This window comes from Nicotiana attenuata, chromosome 2 (assembly GCF_001879085.1).
Source record: "Nicotiana attenuata strain UT chromosome 2, NIATTr2, whole genome shotgun sequence".
Taxonomy (NCBI): domain Eukaryota; kingdom Viridiplantae; phylum Streptophyta; class Magnoliopsida; order Solanales; family Solanaceae; genus Nicotiana; species Nicotiana attenuata.
In genome coordinates, this window is record NC_031990.1 from 3,557,898 (window position 1) to 3,582,134 (window position 24,237).

The window sequence follows — 24,237 nt, forward strand, 5'->3', positions numbered from 1 at the left end:
AAAAAAGGGGGGGGGATGGGGTTGTGGATGCTGGGATTTTCAAAACCATACAGCTAAATGGGATGGGCGAAAAACAGGTGGGTTTGGCGGGACATAGAAGAAAGCAAATTTTGTTCTTTTTCTTTCCTTTTCACTTCTTTTAGTTAACTGTTAAGGTATAGTGTTTTTTCAAAGTTACACTTGTAAATCATCATGTTTTACTATGATTTAGCACCAATTTGGCTTCTGGCTAGGATCATCTAAAATTAAAAATGTTATATTGATGATGCTTTGGGGACAAAGTGATAGGTAAGGGCGAAATTGTAGCTTCCAACATAAGTTGGGAACATGTAAGTGATTTACTCCAAATTTCCTTGTATTCTGTGCATTGTGCAGATGTTAGTAGGGACCTTTTGTCCATAGTAAATTTTAGAGATGCGTCCTAATAGAGTTTGTACATTAAGGACTTTCTTGGTGCGTTACCATTTGTTTGCGGTATAAGTTAGTCCTCTATTCCCTGTTTGCTCTCCTATGCGTTGCAGATTCGTTCTTGGAATTATGCTTATTTTTTTAAAATAATTTCAAAGTTTCTCTTTTTCTTCTTCGAAAAGAGAAGGATCATATGGTCTATTTGGTTCATCTGAGCCCAATTATTGTTCTTATCTTTAACATGTTACGCACTAATGTTTAGACTTGCAGCTTTGTTCGACTCGTTTTGGCTATGTGTGCTTAGATTTTCAAATGAAGTGCTAGTCAGCTGTTTGTATCTATGAGATGCTCGTAGTAATGAACATGACAAACTCAACTTGGTTTTCTGGTGGTCATTGTCCACTTTTACTGTTGTACTGTTTGCATGTCTGACTTGTCACTTTAAGTGCACAACTCTTAAATTTCTATATTGAGGATTAACGCTGTCTTACTCTGATCAGGTACATTTATTGATGGAGAACCCATTATCAACCTTCCACCGAAACGAATTATACTGAGAAAAGTTGATTTTACTGACGAGGAACGAGATTTCTACTGCAGACTTGAAGCTGAATCACGTGCTCAGTTTGCTGTATGTTTAGACGATATTTTATACCCAGTCTTCAAGAACTTTGGCTTTTGAATTCTTCTCTTCTCTTAACATATCAATTTATGGACAATTCAGGAATATGCTGCTGCCGGGACAGTCAAACAAAATTATGTCAACATACTGCTGATGCTTTTACGCCTGAGACAAGCTTGTGATCACCCTCTTCTTGTTGGAGGGTCCAACTCTGGTTCTGTTTGGAGATCATCTATTGAGGAGGCCAAGAAATTACCGCGAGAGAAACTAACTGATCTTTTGAATTGTTTGGAAGGTTCTTTAGCAATTTGTGGCATTTGCAGTGTATGTTATCACTTGACTCTTCTTTAATATATGTTTATGTCAATCTTATTACTCCTTTTTTTGTTGCTGCTCCTTATTTGGCGACTTTATACTTTTGGTGGTTTTTTAAATTGTCACCTCTAGCTTTTTGCTCTCTGATCAACTGTTATCCGCCTCAGCTTTTCCCTGAAAAGAAACAACCCCATTGAACTTAAATGTTTTTACCAACTCTCTATTTTTTGATGATACTTCCTCGTCTAATTTGAAGGAAGAGTGAACCAAAAGTATTGGGGTTTTAAGCTACTACTTTCAGGTTCTATATTAGCCTAAGGATAAATTTGTGAATGTTACATGTTCAAGCATTCATGCTCTGCTAAATGCATGCATGGTTCAGTTTAACATTGAAGCTGATCCACAACTAGAATTTTTACAACTTAACTTCCATGTAGAAGACACTCAAATCGATGATGCTTTGTTGCATTTAAGTGGAGAAGAGTAGACGGGCTGGTATTTAAGTTGAGAGGGTAGAGAGGCATCCTCCGAGTTTCGAACCGTGCGCCTTTGGGACTCGGGGTCTTTTTGGTTTTTTTCCATGCAATTTGCAAACATCAACACCAAAAGTATCATTATTATATGTAATGGGTTTTTATCCTTATGATTGTAGCATTTTTAATATCTTTGTTCCCTGTTCTGGGTCGTCTATTAAGAATCTGCAATGTTTGAGGTTAATGGTGAGATACAACCAATAGTGGTGCTTGCCTTTGTTAAGCTAATATAACTTATTGCCATTTCTAGTTACAAACTTGAACTTGCTTTGATAATGCTCAAGTGATTTGCTCTGTTCAAGGCAAAATAGAAATAACATTTGGAAAATAGTGCTTACAATTTGGTTGATTACATACTACAGGTTATCAGAGAAATGTTGCAACAACAATTGCTTTTAATATGTGATACCAGTTTTAAAGTAATCATTTCAGCCTATAAAGTTTTCTAGTTGTCTGCAACTTTACTATTTTGATCTATCTCTTACTACAGTATTTATTTCTCTTGTCTTGGATTTCTCTGTTATGGATCTCCTTGTTTCTTCCTTACCTCCTTATGCATTTTGGTAACAATCTTGTAGGACCCCCCTGAAGATGCTGTTGTAACAGTTTGTGGACATGTCTTTTGCAATCAGTGTATTTGTGAACATCTAAGCGGCGATGACACTAAGTGTCCTGTATCAGCTTGCAAAACTCAGCTGAGCGTTTCTTCAGTTTTCTCTAAAGCAATGTTAAGTGATTCTCTATCTGATCAGCCCAGTCTGCAAAAGAACCCTGACTGTGCTGGCTCTGAAGTGGCTGAAAGTTCAATTTGTAGCCCATATGACTCATCCAAGATTAAAGCTGCTCTTCAGATGCTGCAATCTCTGTCTAAATCGAAGACTTGCACTCTGAGGGACTGCATTTCAAGATCAGATGATGAAGGAACTTCTCCGTCAGAAAATAAATGTGATAATCATGCAGGAGAATCTAGGATGAATACAAGTTCCAAAGATACAACAACCACAATCGTTGGAGAGAAAGCAATTGTCTTTTCTCAGTGGACGGGGATGTTGGATTTGCTTGAAACTTGTCTGAAGAGTTCCTCAATTCAGTACCGTAGACTTGACGGAACAATGTCTGTTCTTGCTAGAGATAAGGCTGTGAAAGATTTTAACACACTTCCCGAGGTTTTAACATTTCCATCTTTTTGGTGTTGAATATTTTTTTTCTTCTTAAAATCCCAGGACTAAGTATTGAAGCTTTACGCAGGTATCAGTCATGATTATGTCTCTGAAAGCTGCAAGCCTTGGACTGAACATGGTTGCAGCTTGTCATGTTCTTCTCTTGGACCTTTGGTGGAACCCTACCACTGAAGATCAAGCAATCGACAGGGCGCATCGGATTGGACAGACCCGTCCTGTTTCAGTTTTGCGGTTGACTGTAAAAGATACAGTTGAAGATCGCATATTGGCTCTTCAGGTATTACTTTATTTGTATTTTTTTTAAAGCTTTTTGTTCGTACTTCATCGTAAATTTGCAACACGCCTAAAGTGTTTCTATCAATATAATGATAAACATGGATAGTCATGATCTTCTGCTGAAGGACTTGGATGTCAGCATATGCTATCACTGGGTTTCATTACTTGTCGTAGTTCAAACATAGTCCAGTTTGCGGTTTCCTTTTCTGCATCTTTGCTGGTTTCTGACTTCCTCTACATTTGAGAATTCTAATGTGGTATCACCGATTTTCACAGCAAAAGAAAAGAGAAATGGTTGCTTCTGCATTCGGAGAGGATGAGACTGGTAGCCGACAGACTCGTCTCACTGTGGAGGACTTGGAGTACCTTTTCAAGATTTAATCAGCATCTCATTTTTTGCAGTAAGCTGACATTTTAATGTAGCCAGCTTGGGCTGTCTTAAATTTTTTATTTGGAAACTGGTTTAGCAGCATACATAATTGAGGCTTTGGTTCTTAGGTCCATAGTATTGACACAAAAGATGACCTTACTAAACAATGATTTTGAGAATACCTTCAAAGATTCATATGATCCATTTTTTATAGCTATTGGTTACCTTGTGCAGAGGTTGGATTTTAGTCGGCTACACCCAAATGAGGATGAGACTTTAGATGAGTCTCTGTAGATTCTTTGCTTAGAAGATGTAAATGATAGTTCCTGTGGCTTCTGCCATGTTTCTTTTTTCTAGGATAGGACACTTAGGAGTACAATGTATTAGTAGCTTAAGTTCTAGACAGTATATTACTTCTAGCTTTTTGGGTTGTAAATTTTCACCTTCAAATTTAATTTAATACAGAACTATGCCGTCAGGGCAATTCTTTTTCATTTGAAGTTTCTAACTTTCTATAAATTGCTTGTGTGTTACTGTGGCTTATACCTTGGACGTAAAGTTCTAGGATCCTGCCAATTCTATTCTATAACATTGTGGTTCCTCCCTGTGCTGAAAACTTAAATGGCTGACGGTGTTTAACAATCAAGTCAAGGTAGGGGACACAACAAATATGGTTGTACATTAAGGCATCGCTCGGTTCACATGCTGGTTATGCGAAGATTATAATACAAGCCTATCTTTAATGATCATATGGATTGCTTTTCGTGACTTCTCTTTCGATAGGCATAGATTGTAGTCTAACCAGCTTTCTAACTTTAGGGGACCGGAATCAGTCTTTTGATGAATTGTTTATGCATTAATAGTAATGAAAGAATTGTTTATGCGATAAATAGCGGTACGTCTCCCCCCTCCATCAAAAAAGAAAAAGAGCAAAACGAAAATATGCATTTAGAAAATGATTTGAATTCTTTTTTTGTTTGATGTGCTAGTTATTAGTAGGTGTATGATGGTGTTTGCTTTGGGCACAAATTTTTCCCTTTTAAGAATTCAATGCGTCACCATGTCTAATGGAGGATGGTGAAGATCACAGTATGAGATACCAACATGGTACGGTCGCTTAAACGATCCAAATCTCTACTTTATATACTTCTTTTAACTGTGGACCAACCACAAAATGTAAGAAAGTAATTAACATTTGCAGGGTAAGGCTGCATACAATAGACCCTTGTGGTCCGACCCTCCTCCGGGCCCTGCGCATAGCGGAAGCTCAGCGTAGCGGACTGCCCTTTCTCTAACATGTAAATCTTTTAGACATTTAAATATTTATAAGAAATGCATTATAAGGACGATAAAACTATGGGGAGTAATTGCAATGGGCAATTTGGAAATAGTTTTCCTTTTTGGTTTTTGTGTTTTGGTTGGGGTGGGTGGATTGAGGTGGGGTGGGGTGGGTGGATTGAGGTGGGGTGAGTGTGTTTCATATTCTTGAGCACGAAATAGGTAAACAAAAATGGTCCCATGGTCTAGTGGTCAGGACATTGGACTCTGAATCCAGTAACCCGAGTTCAAATCTCGGTGGGACCTTTACCTTTTGCAAAATTTGTACATCAACTTTTTTGTCAAAGTGCACAAAATTATGTTTCAGCCATAAAAGTAACAAAATTAGGGCACATAAAGGGAATATTACCCTCTTCTCCTCATCCCAAAAAGAAAAACAGAAATTCAATACTTTCTAATTTGCAACTCTATGAAGTTGTAGTGTAAGTGTAGTATTTAATCTCAAGCCACAGATATGGATTAGATTGAAAGTACACATAACTCTTTTGCTTCAAAATAGTCAGAACCATTAAGCATAAACATGTTCTTTTTAATAGTGGTGTTTGGGCTTCTCCCAGATACCTGCTATATACCACCAGCGGGTACCTGATAATTCCGTCGAAACAGAACTAGATAATTCTGCCACCAAGGAACCAGCCCTGCCTTTTTAAGAAAGCTTTGCTTTATAGGTGCTGTCTACTCACTAGAACAATGCTCAACAACAACAACAACCCAATCCCACAAGTGGGGTCTGGGGAGGGTTGAATGTACGCAACCTTACCCCTACCCTGTAAGGGCAGAGAGGCTGAAAGGACAGAGAGGCTGTTTCCGATAGATCCTCAGCTAAAAAAGATAGAAGTCACTCGAACAATGTTCAGAACACAAAAGTGTGTGCAGTTCCACCCTCTTCTCCAATGCCGAGTCACAACCAGCGCCCTGAAAAGCACGGACGAGCCACATGTAACGAAACTTGCACGTGTGACTCTGGCTGGGGATGCTGGTATTCTGTACTAATGTGTAGGTTCCCGTACTAATATGGAAGTCACTCGAACAATGCTCAGAACACAGAAGTGTGTGCAGTTCCACCCTCTTCTCCAATCCTGAGTCACAATCCAGCGCCCTGAAAAGCACGGACGAGCCACATGTAACGAAACTTGCACGTGTGACCCTGGCTGGGAATCCTGGTATACTGTACTAATATGTGTAGGTTCGCGTAATTCGAGACAAATAGGAAAAGATCACACTGAGCATATGATTCATCCAAGATTCATTCATAAGCAAATATGCAATCTTTATATCTGCTCTCCATAGAAAGCTTTGCCATCTGAAAAATACTGATAATCCAATCTAAATCAATCTTAGACAAAATATTTCTAAAGTTTGCATCAACCACAAGTATGTCACAAACTAATGAACTAGAAATATGACAAATATGAATTAGCTATGAATAGAACTCAAGTACAGATTTCTCAGCACCGATCATTCAACCAAGCCAATATGTCACTACGAACAATCTCAACATTTTCATCAGTCTCTCCAAACAACAAAGAATGCATCATACCCTCATAAATCTTCAGTGTCTTGTCTTTGCTTTTAGCCAACTGATACAATTCTCTACTCACTTCTGGATCAGTTACAACATCAGCACTTCCATGTAAAATCAAGAATGGTAAATTCACATCACATAATTTGCTACTAACATAATCTGTCACACGTAAAAGTTCAAGTACAGTACCTAATCTTGGTTTTCCAACATACCTATTAGGATTCATCCCACCAATAATCTTTTTTTCTGGGACTTTTACAGATTTGTCCAATAAATCAGCTGTTGGTACAATAGCCAAAGTAGGTGCAAATTTTGCAAGAATAGTCAAGAATTGCGGAATTGGCCATCTTGGTCTAACTTTATCTGAAATTTTACACATGGGGGCTATCAAAATTGCACCATTAAACATACTAGGACTTTTTAAGTGAATCAAAAGGCAAATTGCACCACCCATTGATTCACCATAGAGGAATTTAGGCAAATCTTGAAATTCAGGATTTTGGGTTAGTACAAAATTGTAAAAAGACAAACAATCATCAATAACAAAGTCAACATTAGGTACATAAGCTTTAAGACCTTGTGATTGGCCATGACCTTCAAGATCAAGGGCAAAACAGGCAAAACCATTTTTGGCTAACTGAATTGGGGTTGCTTGAAATGTCCAACTGATGTCATTTCCATAGCCATGTACCATAAAAATGATGCCACGTGGAGGGGTTTTTGCAGAGGGTAGCCATGATCTTGTGAATAGGGTTAGGTTTCTTGGTGAAGTGAAAAAAGATTTAGTAGATTTGATACCTTGGAGATTATAGTAATCTTGTTCTGTTGGAGTATTTCCCCAGTAATAGAGTTGGGTTTGAAGAGATTTGTTGTTTTGCTTTTCCTCCATTATAGGCAGATAGGGTTCTTGATCTTCCCTTTGTGTGGAGGAAATCTTTGCTTGGTTTATGAAAAGACTCAAAAAGGATAGGCCAATATTTTGTTCTTTTTCTTTTTTCTCTTTAAATAAAGTCCTTTTTCTTTAATATATTCTTTTTGAAACAACTAGTATTAGTACTCGCGCAATGCGCGGACACAAACCATATCAAATTGTAATTTAACTTATTTGATGTATGTGTAAATAATCTTAAAATATTAATCTTTCAGATAAAAATTTCATATAATTATTAATTAAATATTAATAATAAAAAAGCATAATATGAAATTATTTCTCAAATCTCGTAGTGGATAACTTATTTTTTTATATATATATATTTGTGACAACCAACCCCTAGATTTTAGTACTTGCGTTTTGTTTCGGCGCCAATATTAAAAAATACTGAACATGTCAAGCTGTGATATGTCTTCTTTGAGCATATTAAATTATACTATTATTTTAGCTAAATTCTTACTATTACTTTATTTTTTATCTCAAATTCCAATAAGTCTCATACTAATACCCCTCTGTTTTAATTTATGTGAACCTATTTCCTTTTTAGTCAGTGCCAAAAAGAATGACGTCTTTCCTTATTTGGAAATAATTTACTTTTATGCAATGATTTATAGCCACACAAAATATATGTGCCTCATTTTACACCACAAGTTCAAAAGTCTTCTCTCATAGCTTAAACTCTAAGGCACCCCTATTTTTCGTCTCCGTGCCCAATCAAGCTCAAAAGTTAAGGAGACGAAGAATAGAGAATGCTAAATATTATTGAATTATTTATTTAATAATATTATTGTACTGTCATTGATTCCCACCATAAGTTAAATTTGATCAAATCTAATTTGTCTTAATCCTCCTTTTAATATAATACAGATATAGATAGATAAATTAAATATTATTATAAATATTATCCTAAATTACCAAGTGGCTTTATAGCAAGTTGGTACTTGCCTTAACCACAATGCAAACTTTATTCCGTTGACATATATATGTAGATTATTTAAAACTTTCTCATCTCAATAATCAAATAAGTCTTATCCTTCCATATATCTCTATACTTTTAATTATTTGTATCTTTTAATTTCTTGTCCATATTGAACTACCCATAACTTAAAATTATTCATTCCATTATAAACATTATAAATAAATATCGTTTTTTTCTTGTAATAAAATATTTTATTTACTCTTATTCTAGTGTTCATATTAATGTTAAATTCATCATATTTTCGATAATACTTTATCTTTATAATTAATTAAGATAAAGGTGTTGTTTTTATCTTTCAACTTTAAAAAAAAATCTTACTTAGTAAGATAGGGCAGACAATATCTTTACAAAAATATTCACTTTCTTTCTATTCCGATTCAAAAATAAATCTTATATTTTAATTTAAGTTAAATAAACTTAGAAATATTGTCCCAAATTTTCAAGTGGCTTTAGTAGATTGTCATTTGGCTTAACCACAATACATACTTTATTTCTTTGATATATGTATATGTATATGTATATATATATATATATATATATAGAGAGAGAGAGAGAGAGAGAGAGAGAGAGAGAGAGAGAGAGAGATTATTTAAAATACTTTATCTTCTCAAAATCAATTGAGTTTTATCCTTCTATTTCTAATTGAAATTATTTATTTTCATATTTTTTTCTTTAATTTTTTATACATATTGCATTACTCATAACATAAAATTATTCATATCTTGTCCTCTACTTTCATTATATATATATATTCTCTTAGAATTTGGTTTATAAATTTTCTATTTTCCGAGAAGTTAACAATATTATAGAAACTCAAAGTCAAATTAGTAAAAAGCAAATACCGTAGGCTTCAAAAGAAGAAACAAAATTCTTTCAAAGTTACCCTTTCAAATATATATTTCTTGCATACACTTTTAAATTCCTAAAATTAAAGCAGCAAAGTAGTAAAACGTGATTTAAATAAGATTTACAATATCCCATAGCTTTAGGCATTTATTTGTCCAATAAAAAATAAAGATTTGCCAAAATCTTCGAATGTGATACACAATTAATACATTATATTTTATGCTTATCCTTTTACCTTTATCTTAAGTCTTTCCTAAATTATTACTATTTATTTTGTGTTAATTTGCCATGCGTTTTATTCTTAAAGCGCTACTTGACTTAATCACATTGCAAACTATTCTCCTTTTAATATAATATAGATTATTGTATTTCAAAGGCATACACCTTAATAAGACGAAAACGTCTTAAATGCATGCAAAAAATAGATTGCAATGCATCCTACGGCGTTTCCATCTCAGGTGCAAAAAATACATTTGCACTTAAGACTTAAGTTCAAATAATTTTTTGCATGCACTTAAGACGTTTCTGTTTAGATTTTTAATTGATTTTTTTCCCAAAAGTAAAAATTTATTCTTTGAATGTCAACGATCCAACGTACCATTCCATGCCTAAATCTATTCCAAATAGACTCAAATTTGAAACATAAGTTTCAAATATAATAAATAGCAAACTCCAATTATTAATTTATTAAAACAAAGGCTGAAGTGATTATTTGTGGCTTTGATTAAAGGCCCAAGTTTTTGAGTTTCAAAATTAGAATTGAAAATAGCACGGGCTAGCTAGTTTTTCGGACTGGAAAGTTCCAGCATAATATACTGGAGATTGGTGCACCTGTGTTTGAATTTCCAGCATATTATGCTGGAACTCCAGCACACTAAAAGCCCCAACATAATATACTGGAGATTGGGGCACCTGTGTATGAACTTCCAGCTAGGGGTGTTCATAAAAACCCGAAATACCGAACCAAACCGAAAACCAAACCAAACCGACCAAAAAAATCGATACTTTTTGGTTTGGTTTGGTTTTGGTTTTGAATTTTAAAAACCGATCAAATTTGGTTTGGTTTTGGTTTTAATCAGAAAAAATCGAAAAAAATCGAACCAAACCGACTATGGTAAATGTTAATAGTTTGCACTTTTAGCATAGTTCTTTACCTTTACATTCTAGTTTGATTGGTAGTTTTCTTTTGTTAAGTGTAAGAATCTATTTCGTGTTAAAAATAATATATTTTTAATTGAGTCCTTAAATTATTCATCACTATTTGATTCAATTATCATCAATATATCTTGGTAAATAGTAGATTTCTCAAAAGGCAATTAATTTGATAGTGTTACGTTGAAAATATGGTGGCCGGAATATGTGTTTGGTAGTGTATGTCTTATATTTAAGAAAAAACCGACAAATAACCGAAAAAACCGAAAAACCGACAAAACCTGACATAAACCGAATCGAGAAAAAACCGACTTAATTGGTTTTCTAATATTTGAAAGACCGACTTACTTGGTTTGGTTTCTTTTACCGATCCAAACCGAAACATGAACACCCCTACTTCCAGCATATTATGCTGGACCAGTATATTATACTGGAACTCCAGTATATTATGCTGGAAGTTCACATGTATAAAATTCGAACTCCAGTATATTATGCTGGAATATTTTTCGGATTTTGAACAGTGTTTTCGTTCAGATTTATCTTTGTATGAAAAGTGATTAAATTTTAATTACTTTTAAAATTGTTACTATTTTCCAATTACCACTTATAAATCTGGCTATTTTTGAATTTCACCCAAATTAAAGGTCTTGGACTTCTCCTCATGGACCGAGCTTTGGGCTTTGTTTCAAACTGAGCTAAATAGTACTTTCCTTTAAGCAAAATAATAATATTGATATTGCGTTTGTAAGTTACCTAACTATTCTCATATGGGATTAATATATATCCCCTAAACATTTCTTGTGTTCTAAACTTTGATAGAAAAAGTTAAGCTGCGAGCTCAATAAAATTCTGCTGTGGTTATAACCAATTAGTAACTAGTCATTTTCTCCATATTGTAATCAAGTAGAACCTACTCAATTTGCATATTAACTTACTACAAGTTGCAATTACGTTGCAGGCCAACTTAATTACTCAAGTTATAATTAAATTTAAGCCAACAATTGCTATATATTGTAATCAACTTGCAAGTCGAGTTCGAGCCGAGGAAGCAGTCACTAATGTTTGCATTAGGGTAGGCTGTCTACATCACACCCCTTAGGGTGCGGCCCTTCCCTGGACCCTGCGTGAATACGAAATACCTTGTACACCGGGCTGTCTTTTTTTTTTTTTTCTTGGTCGTTTCACAAACGACTAAGAAATTAACTTCCTCAATAACTGTTAGAAATTTGAATAGGAATGAATCTAAAGAACAACATAAAAAGAATCTTGAAATATAGTATCATTAATACAATCTTAAAAGAGTTGCTTTTACAATCACACTTTCAATGAGGGACTCTCCAAGTCTCTTTTATTTTAACTACAATATTACATAGTACCATACAAGAATAATAATAGTAATATAAGTAAAGAATAATTACTAAGGAATCATATGAAACATGAACTTAACTTTTGTGAAGCAAATCCTTTTGTATTCCAACCAAAAGGATGATTCTTAGGAGCTTTACTTCCAACAAAACTTATTCCAATGCCAACTTGATGTTTGAAGTTTTTCCCATTGAGACAAGCAGAAACTTTAGTTGGAATATTCTCAATCTTCTTCTCCTTCTTCTTCTTCTTTTCTTGAGGTGTTAAAATTGGAGAAGTTTTTAATGATGGAATTGAGGTTTGTTCTTGAAGAGGAATGTAAATAGCTCTCATTATATCTTCAAGAATTGCTGCTTTGGTATCAAATAAATTGCAAGAATTGAAGAACATGTGAAACACATTTAGGCAAGAAAGATGAAGTAGTTTGCATGTCTTTGGCATATCATTGAATCCATCCATTAGAACATTTTCAAGAAATTCTTTCTTCTTGTTGGCCAAAATCTCTTTCACATATTCAATTGAATCATCAAGTTGTGCCCCTGGATTTTCATTCATGTGAAGTAATGTGTAGTTCATTTTCCCTACTTCACATTCTTTCTGCATATGAATAAATCATGCACTTACAAAAGTTAATACTCATATTTCATATTGATTCTTTATTGTTTATTATAAAGAACAGCTCGGTGCACTAAGCTCCTCCTATATGCGGAGTCCGAGGAAGGGCCGGACCACAAGGGTCTATTATATGCAGCCTTACCCTGCACTTCTACAAGAGGCTATTTTTACGGCTTGAACCCGTGACCTCCTGGTCACAGTTGTGACAAATAAGCCGGCACCACTTTTCTAAAACCATATGCTGCCACTGCCTAAGTTCCTATCTCAATTTTGTATTTATGTGCTGATTGAATTGTGATAATAAGCCGACATCACTTTCCTAAAATCATATGTGCCACCGGAGGCGGAGTCAGATTTGAAGTTACTGGGTTCGGGATTCTAACTTTTTTGTGTTACAGGGTTCCAAAGTAAGAATTTGTATCTATTCAATAAATTTCTTAAGACAAATATAGGGTTTTGACTAAAGCTACTGGGTTCAGTCGAACCCGTTGTCGAAGCTGTAGCTCCGCCCCTGTGCGCCACGGCCTAAGTTCCTATGGTATAAAATGAAATAACTATAATAAATTATTGTGAGCTGAGATAGAACTTACTTGATAGCTCTGGATATCATTCAACAAACGAGTGGTGACCATAAGCAACTTTGTAATATTTTCATATTGGCCATCAATTGGCTTAAGTTTTTCCCTTGGCAAACTTGGATTTTCAAGAGAAGCAGCATGAAGAACCAAAATATGTGCACCAATTGATATCATGCCAATTTCTAGGTATTCATTCCTAGATGGCATGGCTACATTGTTACTCCACGTGCTTTCCATCATCCATGCAAGAAATGTCTCCTGCCACTGTTAAAACAACAACTCTTATTCGCAACATAAAAGTCAGCCGATTTAGAATTTAAACTTTATGTGTTCGATTTCGACATTAACTTACCTGACGTCGAAGTTCTGAAGTGATGTCGATTGCGTGTCGAAGGTGGTACAACTTAGCAACATCGCACACAAGATCATCGAGTGCATCAAATATGATCTTACTAGGGCCATCAAGGTTACTTCCATCCCACCTATGTAAATATTTTTTTTACGCAATTAGTGAAACATAAGTATATGATAACAGTTTAGTTACTATTTTACTAGGTTACGAATTAACAATTATCACAGAGATTTATCTGTAATTACCTCTGTACAGCGTCGGTTAAGATTTTCAAGTCATTTAAAGAGGCTTCCTCATCATAAAAATCATCAGCAACTGTAATAACTATGGAACATTTTGCAACAACCAATCGAAGAAAAGAATCAAAAGGTAGAAAACTGCTGCTGCTAGCTGCACTTGCAAAATAGGAATATGTAGTTTTCTCTCGCCCAAATCCAATGTCCACGAGGTCTTTCTCTTTCGACCACCTATAAATTATCCAAAAAAATTAATTATTAACCTTATGTAATGACCATATTAATGTAATATAGTGGGGACATAAAAATTATAATTAAAAAAAAAGTAGTATGAAGAGTAGAAAAATAGTATTTGGAATTTGAAATTATGCCTCGACATGCATTTCACTTGAAAAAAAATATTGCAGTTTTGTGAGTAGGGAAAGAAGTTTTCCCGAAAAATCTCCAAAGACTTACAAAATTTAATGGACAAGCACGTTTTTTTATTCTGAAACAAAATCTATGGACAAACAGGCCCATAATATAGTTTTAGTTCATATACATGAATACTGAAATTTTTTTACGCTATCTATGCTTTTAACTTTCTACTTTTGTAATCTATCTTATTTTTTCAAGTTACTAATGTCACATATTAAGATAATTAATTTAATTATCTTTTAAGTGACGTAACAGTTAAATATCTTATATGGTAATATGGTAAAAATTCTGTTTGTACCTCTTGAGTTCTTCCAATTCTGTCCTGTAAACTGACTGTCGATATTCGTAATTTTGCACTGCTAGTTTCACCAATTTGTCATTGTGCAGACAAGACAACCTAATGAGTTACATTAAGGAAAAAATTGTCACATTTAAATTTGATGTTGATATATTGACCATAATATATGATATTTGTAACCAATATAATTGTGAAAGCATATGAAATAGAATATACGTACCAATAATCTGCAGATTTTCCAATTGAAAGAGGGAGAGATTGGCTTAATTCAATCCACAATCTGTGATCAAGATGTTCTAGTCGAGCAACCCATGGAACATTCAACTCATGCTCAATCTTTTATATAAAAAGAATAACAAAATTAGCATGTCATATAAAATTAAACAAACAATTATCTATTTAATTGATAGAAAGAAAATATTATGTATTGGCACGTCTTGTTGTTCAGTTCAATAATTTAAATCCACATTTTTGTCATTATTTGAAAGAAAATATTACGTAGTTAGGTTTAGTTTCCTTTTGTATTGGTTTTTGGGAGCAGAACTTATAATTATTACTTCCTCCGGTCCAAAATAAGTGTTTTTTTATATGTTTTCACACAGATTAAGAAATTTACCTTTTAGCATTAATTAGCAATGGAATTGACCATATTAACCTTTACTATCTCACATAAACAGTCTTAACACATATTCCAACACTATTTACTCCAAGGACAATGTAAGAAAAAAATAATTAATTCATTCTTGAAATCTGGAAAAATCACTTATTTTGGACCACAAGAAAAAGACCAAAAAATCACTTATTTTGTACCGGAGGGAATAATACTAGTAATAGCACGTAGTTAGGTTTAGTTTCCCTAGTAATAGCACGTAGTTAGGTTTAGTTTCCTTTGTATTGGTTTTTGGGAGCACAACTTATAATTATTAATACTAGTAATAGCATGTAGTTAGGTTTAGTTTCCTTTGTATTGGCTTTTGGGAGCACAACTTATAACTAATACTCCATCCGTTTCACAATAAGTGTCCAATTTGCTTTTTCATTTTGGTTCAAAATAAGTGTCCAGTTATGTAATCAAGAAAGAATTCAATTTGTTTTTACAAAATATTCCCTATGTACATATCCCTAAAAAGTTTTCTTACTCCTCACATTAAATGTTTAATAGGGGTAGTTTAGTCATAGTAGGTATTTTTATATAAAATTTAATATTTTCTTAATGGGCGTGCTAAAAGCAAATTAAACTGTGAACCGGAAGGAATAACAAAAAATAAATGGATGAATGACTCATTAATACTTTCTACTTTTATGTATATAGTACGAAGACGTTTTTCATAAAAATCACGTGTTAATTGACAGGACTTACATTGGGAACTTGTGGACCCAATTCATTGTCCTTTTTATACGGTAAATCACGGGTGAATTTGTTTTGTAGCTCTTTAGACATTATTTTTAGTTTTACGATTCTACCTCTTTTTTTTTTTTTTATACATATGATAGATTTATTTTTACACGTAAAGAATTACTTTTTACACATAAGAGATCTAAAAATATTATTTTCTTAAATTGTAAAGAGGCATAATGTACAAATAGCACCTAACTATACATTGGTAATAGTTTCAATATTTCGGATTGAGGCGAATTTAGAAGTTTAAGTTTAAAAAATAACTTACTAAATTCTGGATAATTTTAATACTAATATATAGTTTTGGTCAAAGCTATTAAATTGTACCGAACCAATAGCTAAAACCCTAGTTCCATTTCTAATTTCGGGCTAATAAATAAGGTATCATCTTAAACTCAGTAAGTTTTCTAGCCTGCATAACATTTAACCTAAAGCTATATATTTTCCTCATCAAAAGTAAAAAAGGTACAAAGTTGATAGTTACCACTTTTTGAAGTGAAGGAAGTAGTAATAAGTTGTCCTCATTGCTCACGAGTTCCATTGAACTTTCAAGAAAATTTCTGGCAAAAGATCGTACTTTCTCCATTTCAGATTCTCCATTGAACATAAGATCTGTAGCTCTGTACACATTGTACATCACATATGTAAAACGTTCTTGATTCTTTTCTATGTAGGCCCTTATCTGCGGTTGATGAACAAACCAACAAAAACTTCCTGCCATGGGGTAAAAGAAAAAAAAAAATTTCTTAAAATTTCACTAGTTATTGCAGAAAAATAAATAAAAGGACAATCCGGTGCACAAGATATTCTGCGTTCACGCAGAGTTCGGGGAAGGGTCGCATCACAGCGAGGTGTGACATAGACAGACAGCCACTAATGTTTTAGTGGCTGTTTCCACGGCTCGAAACCGTGACCTATAGGTTACACAGAGACATCATTATCGCTGCTACAAGGCTCCTTTCCTATAAGTCACTAGTTATTAAAGGGCATCCCGGTGCACAAAGCATCCCGCGGTTACGCAGGGTCCGGGGAAGGGACGCACCCCAAGGGGGTGTAATGTAAATAGCTTATCCTGATGCAAGCATCAGTAGCTGATTCCACAACTTGAACCCGTGGCCTATAAATTACACAAAAATAACTTTATCTTTGCTCTCAAATTAAACTCCCTCCTCATAGGTCACTAGTTATTGCAGAAGAAATAGTACACACATGATAATAAAGTGCATTGGTTCGAGAAGAAGAAAAATTACACACATAATAAAGTGTGTTGGTAGGACAATATTAATCTTGCATGGAATATGTTTTCTCAAAAAGATATTTTTCTTTGTCTTTGGTTGGTGAATGAAACATATATTTTGAAAAATTTATATATGTTTGAGTGCTAAATTAGATAATATAATATCTAAATACTAGTTAGAGAACGTAACATGAAATTAAAAATAAAGATAATAATAAAGAAACTATACTAGACATTGATTTTTTAACGAAAATTATTTTTTTGAAAAATAACTTTCGTCCTACCAAATACATTCATATAATATTTTTAATTTCTAAACAAACCTTGATTTATTTTATAGCCTTGCAAACGGAGAAGTCGAAAAGCCAAAGAGTCCTTGTATAATCTCTCAGGTAAAGTACTTATTTCTGATAAGTACTCATTCTGGTTATTCATTTGATTCTTATAAACTTGGCCAAGAATCTGTTCAATCTCTTTGTTAAAGTGGTTAGCCAATCCCATTCTCTGAATGTGGTCAATCATGCAAAGATTTATTAGCTCTTCATCCACTGGAAACCTTGAAGGTACTGCAAAAAAGAGTAAAATTATTTTAATAGTCATTAAAATGAACAAAAAATCATAAAAGATTAGGTTTAATTTAGAGACAAAAAATGCTAGGTGATTCATTTTTCATCTATTTAAAATTAGATAGGTATATATAGTTACTTAGTATTTGTGCTGGTTAGAGACAAATGAAGCTTATATTTTGCTCAAAATTCTGAGATGATATATATATATATATATATATATATATTTTAATAATTGACAATTACATTTAGAACCCAATGTGTTTATTATTAAAAATTTTGAAGGTTGAATCTATCAAATTTAAATTCTAAATCCGTTTTTGATGCTGATATGAGTCTATCAAATTTAAATTCTAAATCTGTTTTTGATGCTGATATGAGTTAAACAAGTAAGCAGTTTGAATAGTTGAGATAGACACAAGCTAATCTAGACTCTATCATGCATTATCAAAAAAATTACTAGCACTTACAATAACAACAACAACAACAATAAAACACCCAGTATATCCAGAACTGGAATCTGGGGAGGACAGTTTATACGCATACCTTACCCCTACATTCAGAGACGGACCTAGGAATTTAATACAATGGAGGCACAATATTCTGTTCAATCAGTGGCCCCTAAAGGTTTTTAGTGTTAAGGGTGCCAAGTGAATTAAATTAACCATTTTCAAGGTATACACATATATATATGTACAAGATTTCCGTTGGAGTTTACGGGTTCCGGTGACCCCTCGACCTAAGCCATAGGTCCGCCTCTGCCTACCTTGTGCAGGTATAGAAGCTGTGTACGGTAAATCCTTGGCTCATACTAGTACTTACAATCTTTTAAATAATATAACAAAGTTGATATTTTAGGAAAATATTTGACAAACCTCCATTTGGACACTTGTGAACAATGGACATGAGATATTCAAGACATTTTTGGTTCCCTGTGGACATGAATGCTTGTGCTGTAGCAGAGGGAGATTGAAACAAAGAACCATCTTCACTTAAATGTTTTAGGATTTGGTCTTTTTGATCCACAAAATAATTTGGCAAGCTCTCTAGATATGCCAAAAGAGGTTGATCATGCCCTGCTGTCACATCCATTAGCTTTTCACTGGAAAAAAAAACAATTATCAGTATATATAACTTAAATCTTAATTAAGTGTCTGATGTAAATATTTTTTAAACGGTCAGTGTACAGATCATAAATTTTAACTTAGTGAGATTTCTCATATCTTTCGAGATCCTCCATGCAATATGATATGAAAAACCAAAACAAGTGATTTTAGTTCTTTAATAAAAGATGATGGATTAATTCTTGAACCCCCTACATGCTCATGTCACATCAAATAACTATAGAACAAAAAAAGCAAAATTTAATATCCTGTTCGTCCTTTTACTATCTTGTTTAGGAGAGACACATCTTTCTTTATCGTACGTCATGTTAAATGACGGGCTTCTATGAGTTCTGAATTTTAAAACGATAATTTCAAGTACTAATAATCAGATTTTAAATTTAATATTTGTACATATCTAACGAATTTTAATTACAAATATATTGTTTGAATAAAAGCTAATGGGTTCGACGTAACCAGTACTCGCCTACTCGGGCTTCTAGCTCCTCCCTTGAGTTACTCTAGAAAATTTAATTACTCACCTTTCAAGAATTACTTTCCTCTTCATGACCACGTCAGAAAGTAATCTTTCTGATCCATTCACAAAAATAATCTCCAGGCCTACTGATTTAGCAAGTTGAACCATTGCAGGGAAAACAATGGTAAACCAACGTGGAAATTGTTGAGAATTCTCTTTCAGAAGTATTTCCGTATTAGCATGAATAAATTTCAAACCTGAAAAATCACAACATGAAAGTAATCTTTTCAACAAATATTTTAAATAATAATAAATTCTATCTTAATTAGTTGGAAAACATAAACTTAACTTATTTTGATTTCATGTAATAACGTAAAAATGTACTTTCTCTAACATGACTTTAATTTGGTGTTGAAGATATAATAACGTAAAAATATACTTTCTCTAACAGTTTAGTATTTAAGATAATACGATGATTACACATTTCAACATAGTGACAGAGCAAACAAAAGTCATGTGTTCAAAGCTCTCCGCCACTCATCTCCAAAACGAAGCTCTAGAGCTTAAACTTTTAGACGAAACAGTCATATTTCTAACACTTTTCATTCAAAAGGTCGAGGTGATAATATGATTTTCTCTTTTGCATGTCGATTAAAAATTAGAGTAGATGGCTAATTAAAAAAGTAGGACAAGAAACCCATATAATTAATCTAGGTCCATGTTGTTTGGTCTTCCAAAAATGTCGCCTGGTTTATGTTGGACCCTTCAACAGTTATGCATTTTTGAGAATATAACACAGGTCCGACGATATTTTTGAGAATCCGAGCAACATAGATATAGATACATGTAACAATAATAGTAATTTCATAGTTTGGTTTACCTTTTTTGATGTTGGTTTCACCCACATTCCATTTCTTGAGTGCTATCATACAAGCAAGAGTAGTAGGGAGAGCATAAATGGTAGGAAGATTTTCACCATTGGATTCTCCCCAAAATCCTTGCTCATTTTGGTTGTTGAGAATCCAATTTAAACAACTCTCAAACATAGGGCCAGAAAAAGAATGATCATTAGTGGCTTTTTCTTGATTATTATAAGAAATCATGGCCAACCAAGCAGTGTCATAGGCAGATATTGGGGTAACAAAAGTGTTAAATTCTTGGTTTGAGAACATATCTTTCTTGATCTCATTGACTAGAGATTCAATGGAGGAGACTGATGAGGAATCCATGAGAATGGCAAAGAGAAAAGCTAACAGATTATGTCTTGATTTTCCTGGAGATGATACTTATGTTGGAGTATGCAAGGGCTCTAGTTCTATTTATAGAGAAATGATAGCTTCTTTTCTTTTTATGAAAATAGTTTGATCAGTTATGCGTAGACGGGGACTTTCGAGCAACGGTAAAGTTATCTTCGTATGACCTAGGTTAAGGGTTTGAGCAGTGGAATCAGCCACTGATACAAGTTTTACGTAGAAGGGGGCCTTGGAGCAACGGTAAAGTTATCTCCGTATGACCTATAGGTTACGGCTTCGAGCAGTGGATTCAACTATTGATGCTTGCATCAGGGTAGCTAGGCTGCCTATATCACACCCCTTGCGGTGCGGCCGTTCCTTGGACTGTGTACGAATGGGAGATGTTTTGTGCACCGGAATGCCCTTCTAAGTTATAGTTCTATGCAACAAAAACGTGTAAAAAATATATACACTATTACCACAAGCAGATACAAAATATATACACTATTACCACAAGCAGATACAAGATTTGAACTTTAAGGATTCATAATTAGATTCACCATATCCCTCTAATTTACTGGATTCGAAATCTATTATTTGTTCCTCTTTAGTAGTTTTTTAAAAAAAATACATACAAGGGTTTAAAGAAAGTTAGTAGGTTAAGATGAACCCATACCTTATTTATTATATCCGCGCTTGACGATTTGATTACTTGTATGATATTTACAGGTTAAAATTATATGATCAATATTAATTACTCCCTCCGTCTCAATTTGTTATTCATGGTTCGAATCTCGAGGGTCCTTTTTTTTTTTAACTTTGACCATAAATTAGATATAGATTTTTAAAAAAATTCAAAATAAAATTTTTATACTCAAAAATACTATAAGTCATAATAATTTATATTTTAAAATAATTATAATATATATGAAAAATATAGTCAAAGAGTACAACTAGTTGACTCCCAAAATAGTAACTATAAGTAATAAATTGAGACGGAGAGAGTAATAACCTAGTAAACTTATAGCTAATCTGCTAGCACGAGTTGTCTATGATTCAAAATGTGGAATTCGTGGGCCTACGCATGATAAGTCAAAACAAACTTCCACCACAAAATCTCAAGCATTGTCAGTGTTCTTAGTACGGACTGCTCTTAAACGTTTTACACGTACGTAGCTTAATTAATTTTCAAATGCCCATGCAAATACGTATAGTAATTACTAATTAGGCAAAGTTGTTAACAACCAATTATATTTGAACCGGTAGTGGAAAAGTATTTGTGTTTCTTTAAGGCTGCTAATAACCAACATTCGGCTATCAAAACTAGACCACTAGTTAGAGTATGCGGTTTTACTATTAATTAGGAGCTGAATGGACAGATAAAAAAACTCAACCAGAGCTGGATTTAGGATTTAAAATTTTATGGGTTTTGAATTTAAAGTTTATTGGTTCTGAAATTTATTGTATATATACGTATTTAGTGGATTTATTAATAAATATATAAGCTTTGAATCAAATTCGCTGAGTTCTATCGAACCCGAACTTTCTGTGCTAGAGCTGCTCCTGAGATCAACTTACAAACAATCAGAGGCGGAGTTGGAATTTGATATCTATGAGTTCGGAATTCTAAATCTTTTAAGTTACTGAGTTCTAAATTAATATCTTTTTTACATATTCAAAATTGTTTTAAGATAAATATATAGCTTGGATCAAAATTATCAAACTTGTAGGTTCTACTTTCCCTCCGTTCCTGCAAGCAATCACAGTTCAAATTGCTGCCAAGCAGGTGAAGGACTACTCATATCTGCCAACCTCTGATAGTGGCCTGACATAATAATGATCAACCTCTTTTGTATAAGAAATCTTGTACGTTTAATTCAGTGATAGTGTTAGAATTTTTATTATGGAAAATAAAAATATAAAAAGTAAACATACGAAAAAAAGCCAAGAAAATTTAATATATATATATATATATATATATATATTTCTGAAATCACTTCTTTTATACGTTTAAACAATATATAATAAATTCCACTGAATAAATAATGAAACATTTAACAATTTTAAATTTCTGAATAAACCCATAGACATCCCAGAACCCGGTGTCACAAGTTCATAAGCATTTACTAGGGAATGAAATAAAATATAGTAACTGTCCGCCATTCAAAGTGGACAGAAATAAAAATACAGTACAATACTCTGAAGGAGACTCTGCTGGCTGCGGGTCGTCTCGATAAGTGCAGCTCACCTAAGTCTCCGTATCAACCATGCCGCTATGCCACTAAGCCACTAGTCACACATGAACCTGTGCAACAAAAATGCACAGCAAGTGTAGTATGAGTACGGAAACAACGTGTACTCAGTAAATATCCCGTCTAATCTCGAAGAAGTAGAGACGAGAGGTCGACTTCGACACTTACTAGTGGTCCAATAGTGTTATATCAATAATATATTAAATCGTGGATTTTTATAAACATGATTGTAATTCAATAGAATGAAGCAAGTAAATAATTCTTTCTTTTATAGGAAATTTCCAAATTCCTTTTCGTCATTTATACATTTATTCTCAAGCCGGGAAGGAACAACATCACTTCAATAAATTCCAAGGCAAGCAATACAAGCATGCGCAAATCATGCCGAGGACGTATGACCCAATCCAACAATATTTAAATTGTGCACTGCTAGAGGGTCGAATGGCGCGAACCATAGATGCATCTATTTAATCTAACGAGGCGTTAGGCCCGTTCCACAATAGATAAACACATTCAAACAATCAAATCAATAATTCATCAAGGAGCAAATATTCAGGAAAAGGCAAGTTTCTCTTTTAAAACTCAAGAAATGATATCTAGCCTTTTTTAGAAATTCATTTACACATTCGATATGTTTTAAGCATTTTAAGTTTGTCAACAAGGTTGCAAGTATTACAAGAAAGCATGCTTTTGGGCCCTAAACTACGCGGACTAAAGCATAATAGTAGCTACGCACGGACTCTCATCACCTCGTGCGTACGTAGCCCCCGCAAATAGGAGCACATAACCAATTAACTCACCTATGGGGACAATTCCCTCTTACAAGGTTAGAAAGGAGACTCACCTCGCTCTGAAATTTCCATAACCGGCTTCCAAGCCCTTCCAACAACTCCAATTGATGCACAACGCCCCAAAACTGTTCAAACAACGGGCAAACAAATAAAAAATCACCCTAATACTTGTAACGATTCAAATTATATAAGTCCGCAACTCCGCTCGAAAAGTTGACCAAAATGCCCTCGGGTCCACGTGCCCGGATTTCGAAATTTCTCGAAGATAAATTCAGCCTATAGCTTTACAAACTCAATGTTATAAATTCAACCTATAGCTTTACAAACTCAAGTTGACCAAAATGCCCTCGGATCTCTCGTCTCGAAGAAGTAGAGACGAGAGATCGACTTCGTCACTTACTAGTGGTCCAATAATGTTATATCAATAATATATTAAATCATGGATTTTTATAAACATGATTGTAATTCAATAGAATAAAGCAAGTTGACCAAAATGCCCTCGGATCTCTCGTCTCGAAGAAGTAGAGACGAGAGATCGACTTCGTCACTTACTAGTGGTCCAATAATGTTATATCAATAATATATTAAATCATGGATTTTTATAAACATGATTGTAATTCAATAGAATAAAGCAAGTAAATAATTCTTTCTTTTATAGGAAATTTCCAAATTCCTTTTCGTCATTTCTACATTTATTCTCAAGCCGGGAAGGAACAACATCACTTCAATAAATTCCAAGGCAAGCAATACAAGCATGCGCAAATCATGCCGAGGACGTACGGCCCGATCCAACAATATTTAAACTGTGCACTGCTAGAGGGTCGAATGGCGCGAACCATGGA

At 33.9% G+C, this 24,237-nt stretch overlaps 3 protein-coding genes and 1 non-coding gene across 6 annotated transcripts in view; 2 read left to right on the top strand and 2 right to left on the bottom strand.

The window, feature by feature from the left end:
* Positions 1–4,199, top strand: part of LOC109243146 (helicase-like transcription factor CHR28) — a 13,402-nt gene extending 9,203 nt beyond the window's left edge. For both annotated transcript variants that reach the window (XM_019410050.1, XM_019410057.1), the window contains exons 8-12: positions 909–1,039; positions 1,133–1,354; positions 2,457–3,044; positions 3,127–3,336; positions 3,612–4,199. In XM_019410050.1, coding sequence (XP_019265595.1) covers positions 909–1,039; positions 1,133–1,354; positions 2,457–3,044; positions 3,127–3,336; positions 3,612–3,716 — 1,256 coding nt within the window. In that variant the 3' untranslated portion in view covers positions 3,717–4,199. The remainder of the gene's footprint in view (positions 1–908; positions 1,040–1,132; positions 1,355–2,456; positions 3,045–3,126; positions 3,337–3,611) is intronic.
* TRNAQ-CUG lies at positions 5,218–5,289 on the top strand. The gene has a single exon. It is a non-coding gene; the product is annotated as a tRNA-Gln (tRNA).
* Positions 5,508–7,548, bottom strand: LOC109243159 (caffeoylshikimate esterase). 2 transcript variants are annotated; one of them, XM_019410070.1, is made up of 2 exons: positions 7,145–7,548; positions 5,508–6,931 (listed from the first exon to the last, which is right to left on the bottom strand). In XM_019410070.1, the coding sequence occupies exons 1-2, from the start codon at positions 7,455–7,457 to the stop codon at positions 6,492–6,494; spliced, it is 753 nt and encodes a 250-aa protein (XP_019265615.1). In that variant the 5' UTR covers positions 7,458–7,548; the 3' UTR covers positions 5,508–6,491. The 2 variants fall into 2 exon arrangements, with proteins under 2 accessions (XP_019265615.1, XP_019265610.1); XM_019410065.1 differs by having other exon boundaries at positions 5,508–7,548.
* LOC109243172 ((E,E)-geranyllinalool synthase) lies at positions 11,732–20,349 on the bottom strand. Its single transcript, XM_019410085.1, has 11 exons — positions 20,001–20,349; positions 19,185–19,377; positions 18,415–18,641; positions 17,297–17,539; positions 16,221–16,450; positions 14,558–14,673; positions 14,338–14,436; positions 13,632–13,853; positions 13,387–13,516; positions 13,047–13,298; positions 11,732–12,438 (listed from the first exon to the last, which is right to left on the bottom strand). Exons 1-11 carry the CDS (start codon positions 20,347–20,349, stop codon positions 11,902–11,904), a joined length of 2,598 nt encoding a protein of 865 aa, XP_019265630.1. The 3' UTR covers positions 11,732–11,901.

What these genes read in the sequence shown, in the direction of transcription:
- LOC109243159 (XM_019410065.1), bottom strand. Translation starts at nt 7,457, where the DNA reads ATGGAGGAAAAGCAAAACAACAAATCTCTTCAAACCCAACTCTATTAC.
- LOC109243172 (XM_019410085.1), bottom strand. Translation starts at nt 20,349, where the DNA reads ATGGATTCCTCATCAGTCTCCTCCATTGAATCTCTAGTCAATGAGATC. An exon ending in TGAAACCAACATCAAAAAAG is followed by an intron (nt 19,378 to 20,000) that starts GTAAACCAAACT and finishes GTGATTTTTCAG; the next exon opens with GTTTGAAATTTATTCATGCT. An exon ending in CTTCAGAACTTCGACGTCAG is followed by an intron (nt 13,299 to 13,386) that starts GTAAGTTAATGT and finishes TTGTTTTAACAG; the next exon opens with TGGCAGGAGACATTTCTTGC.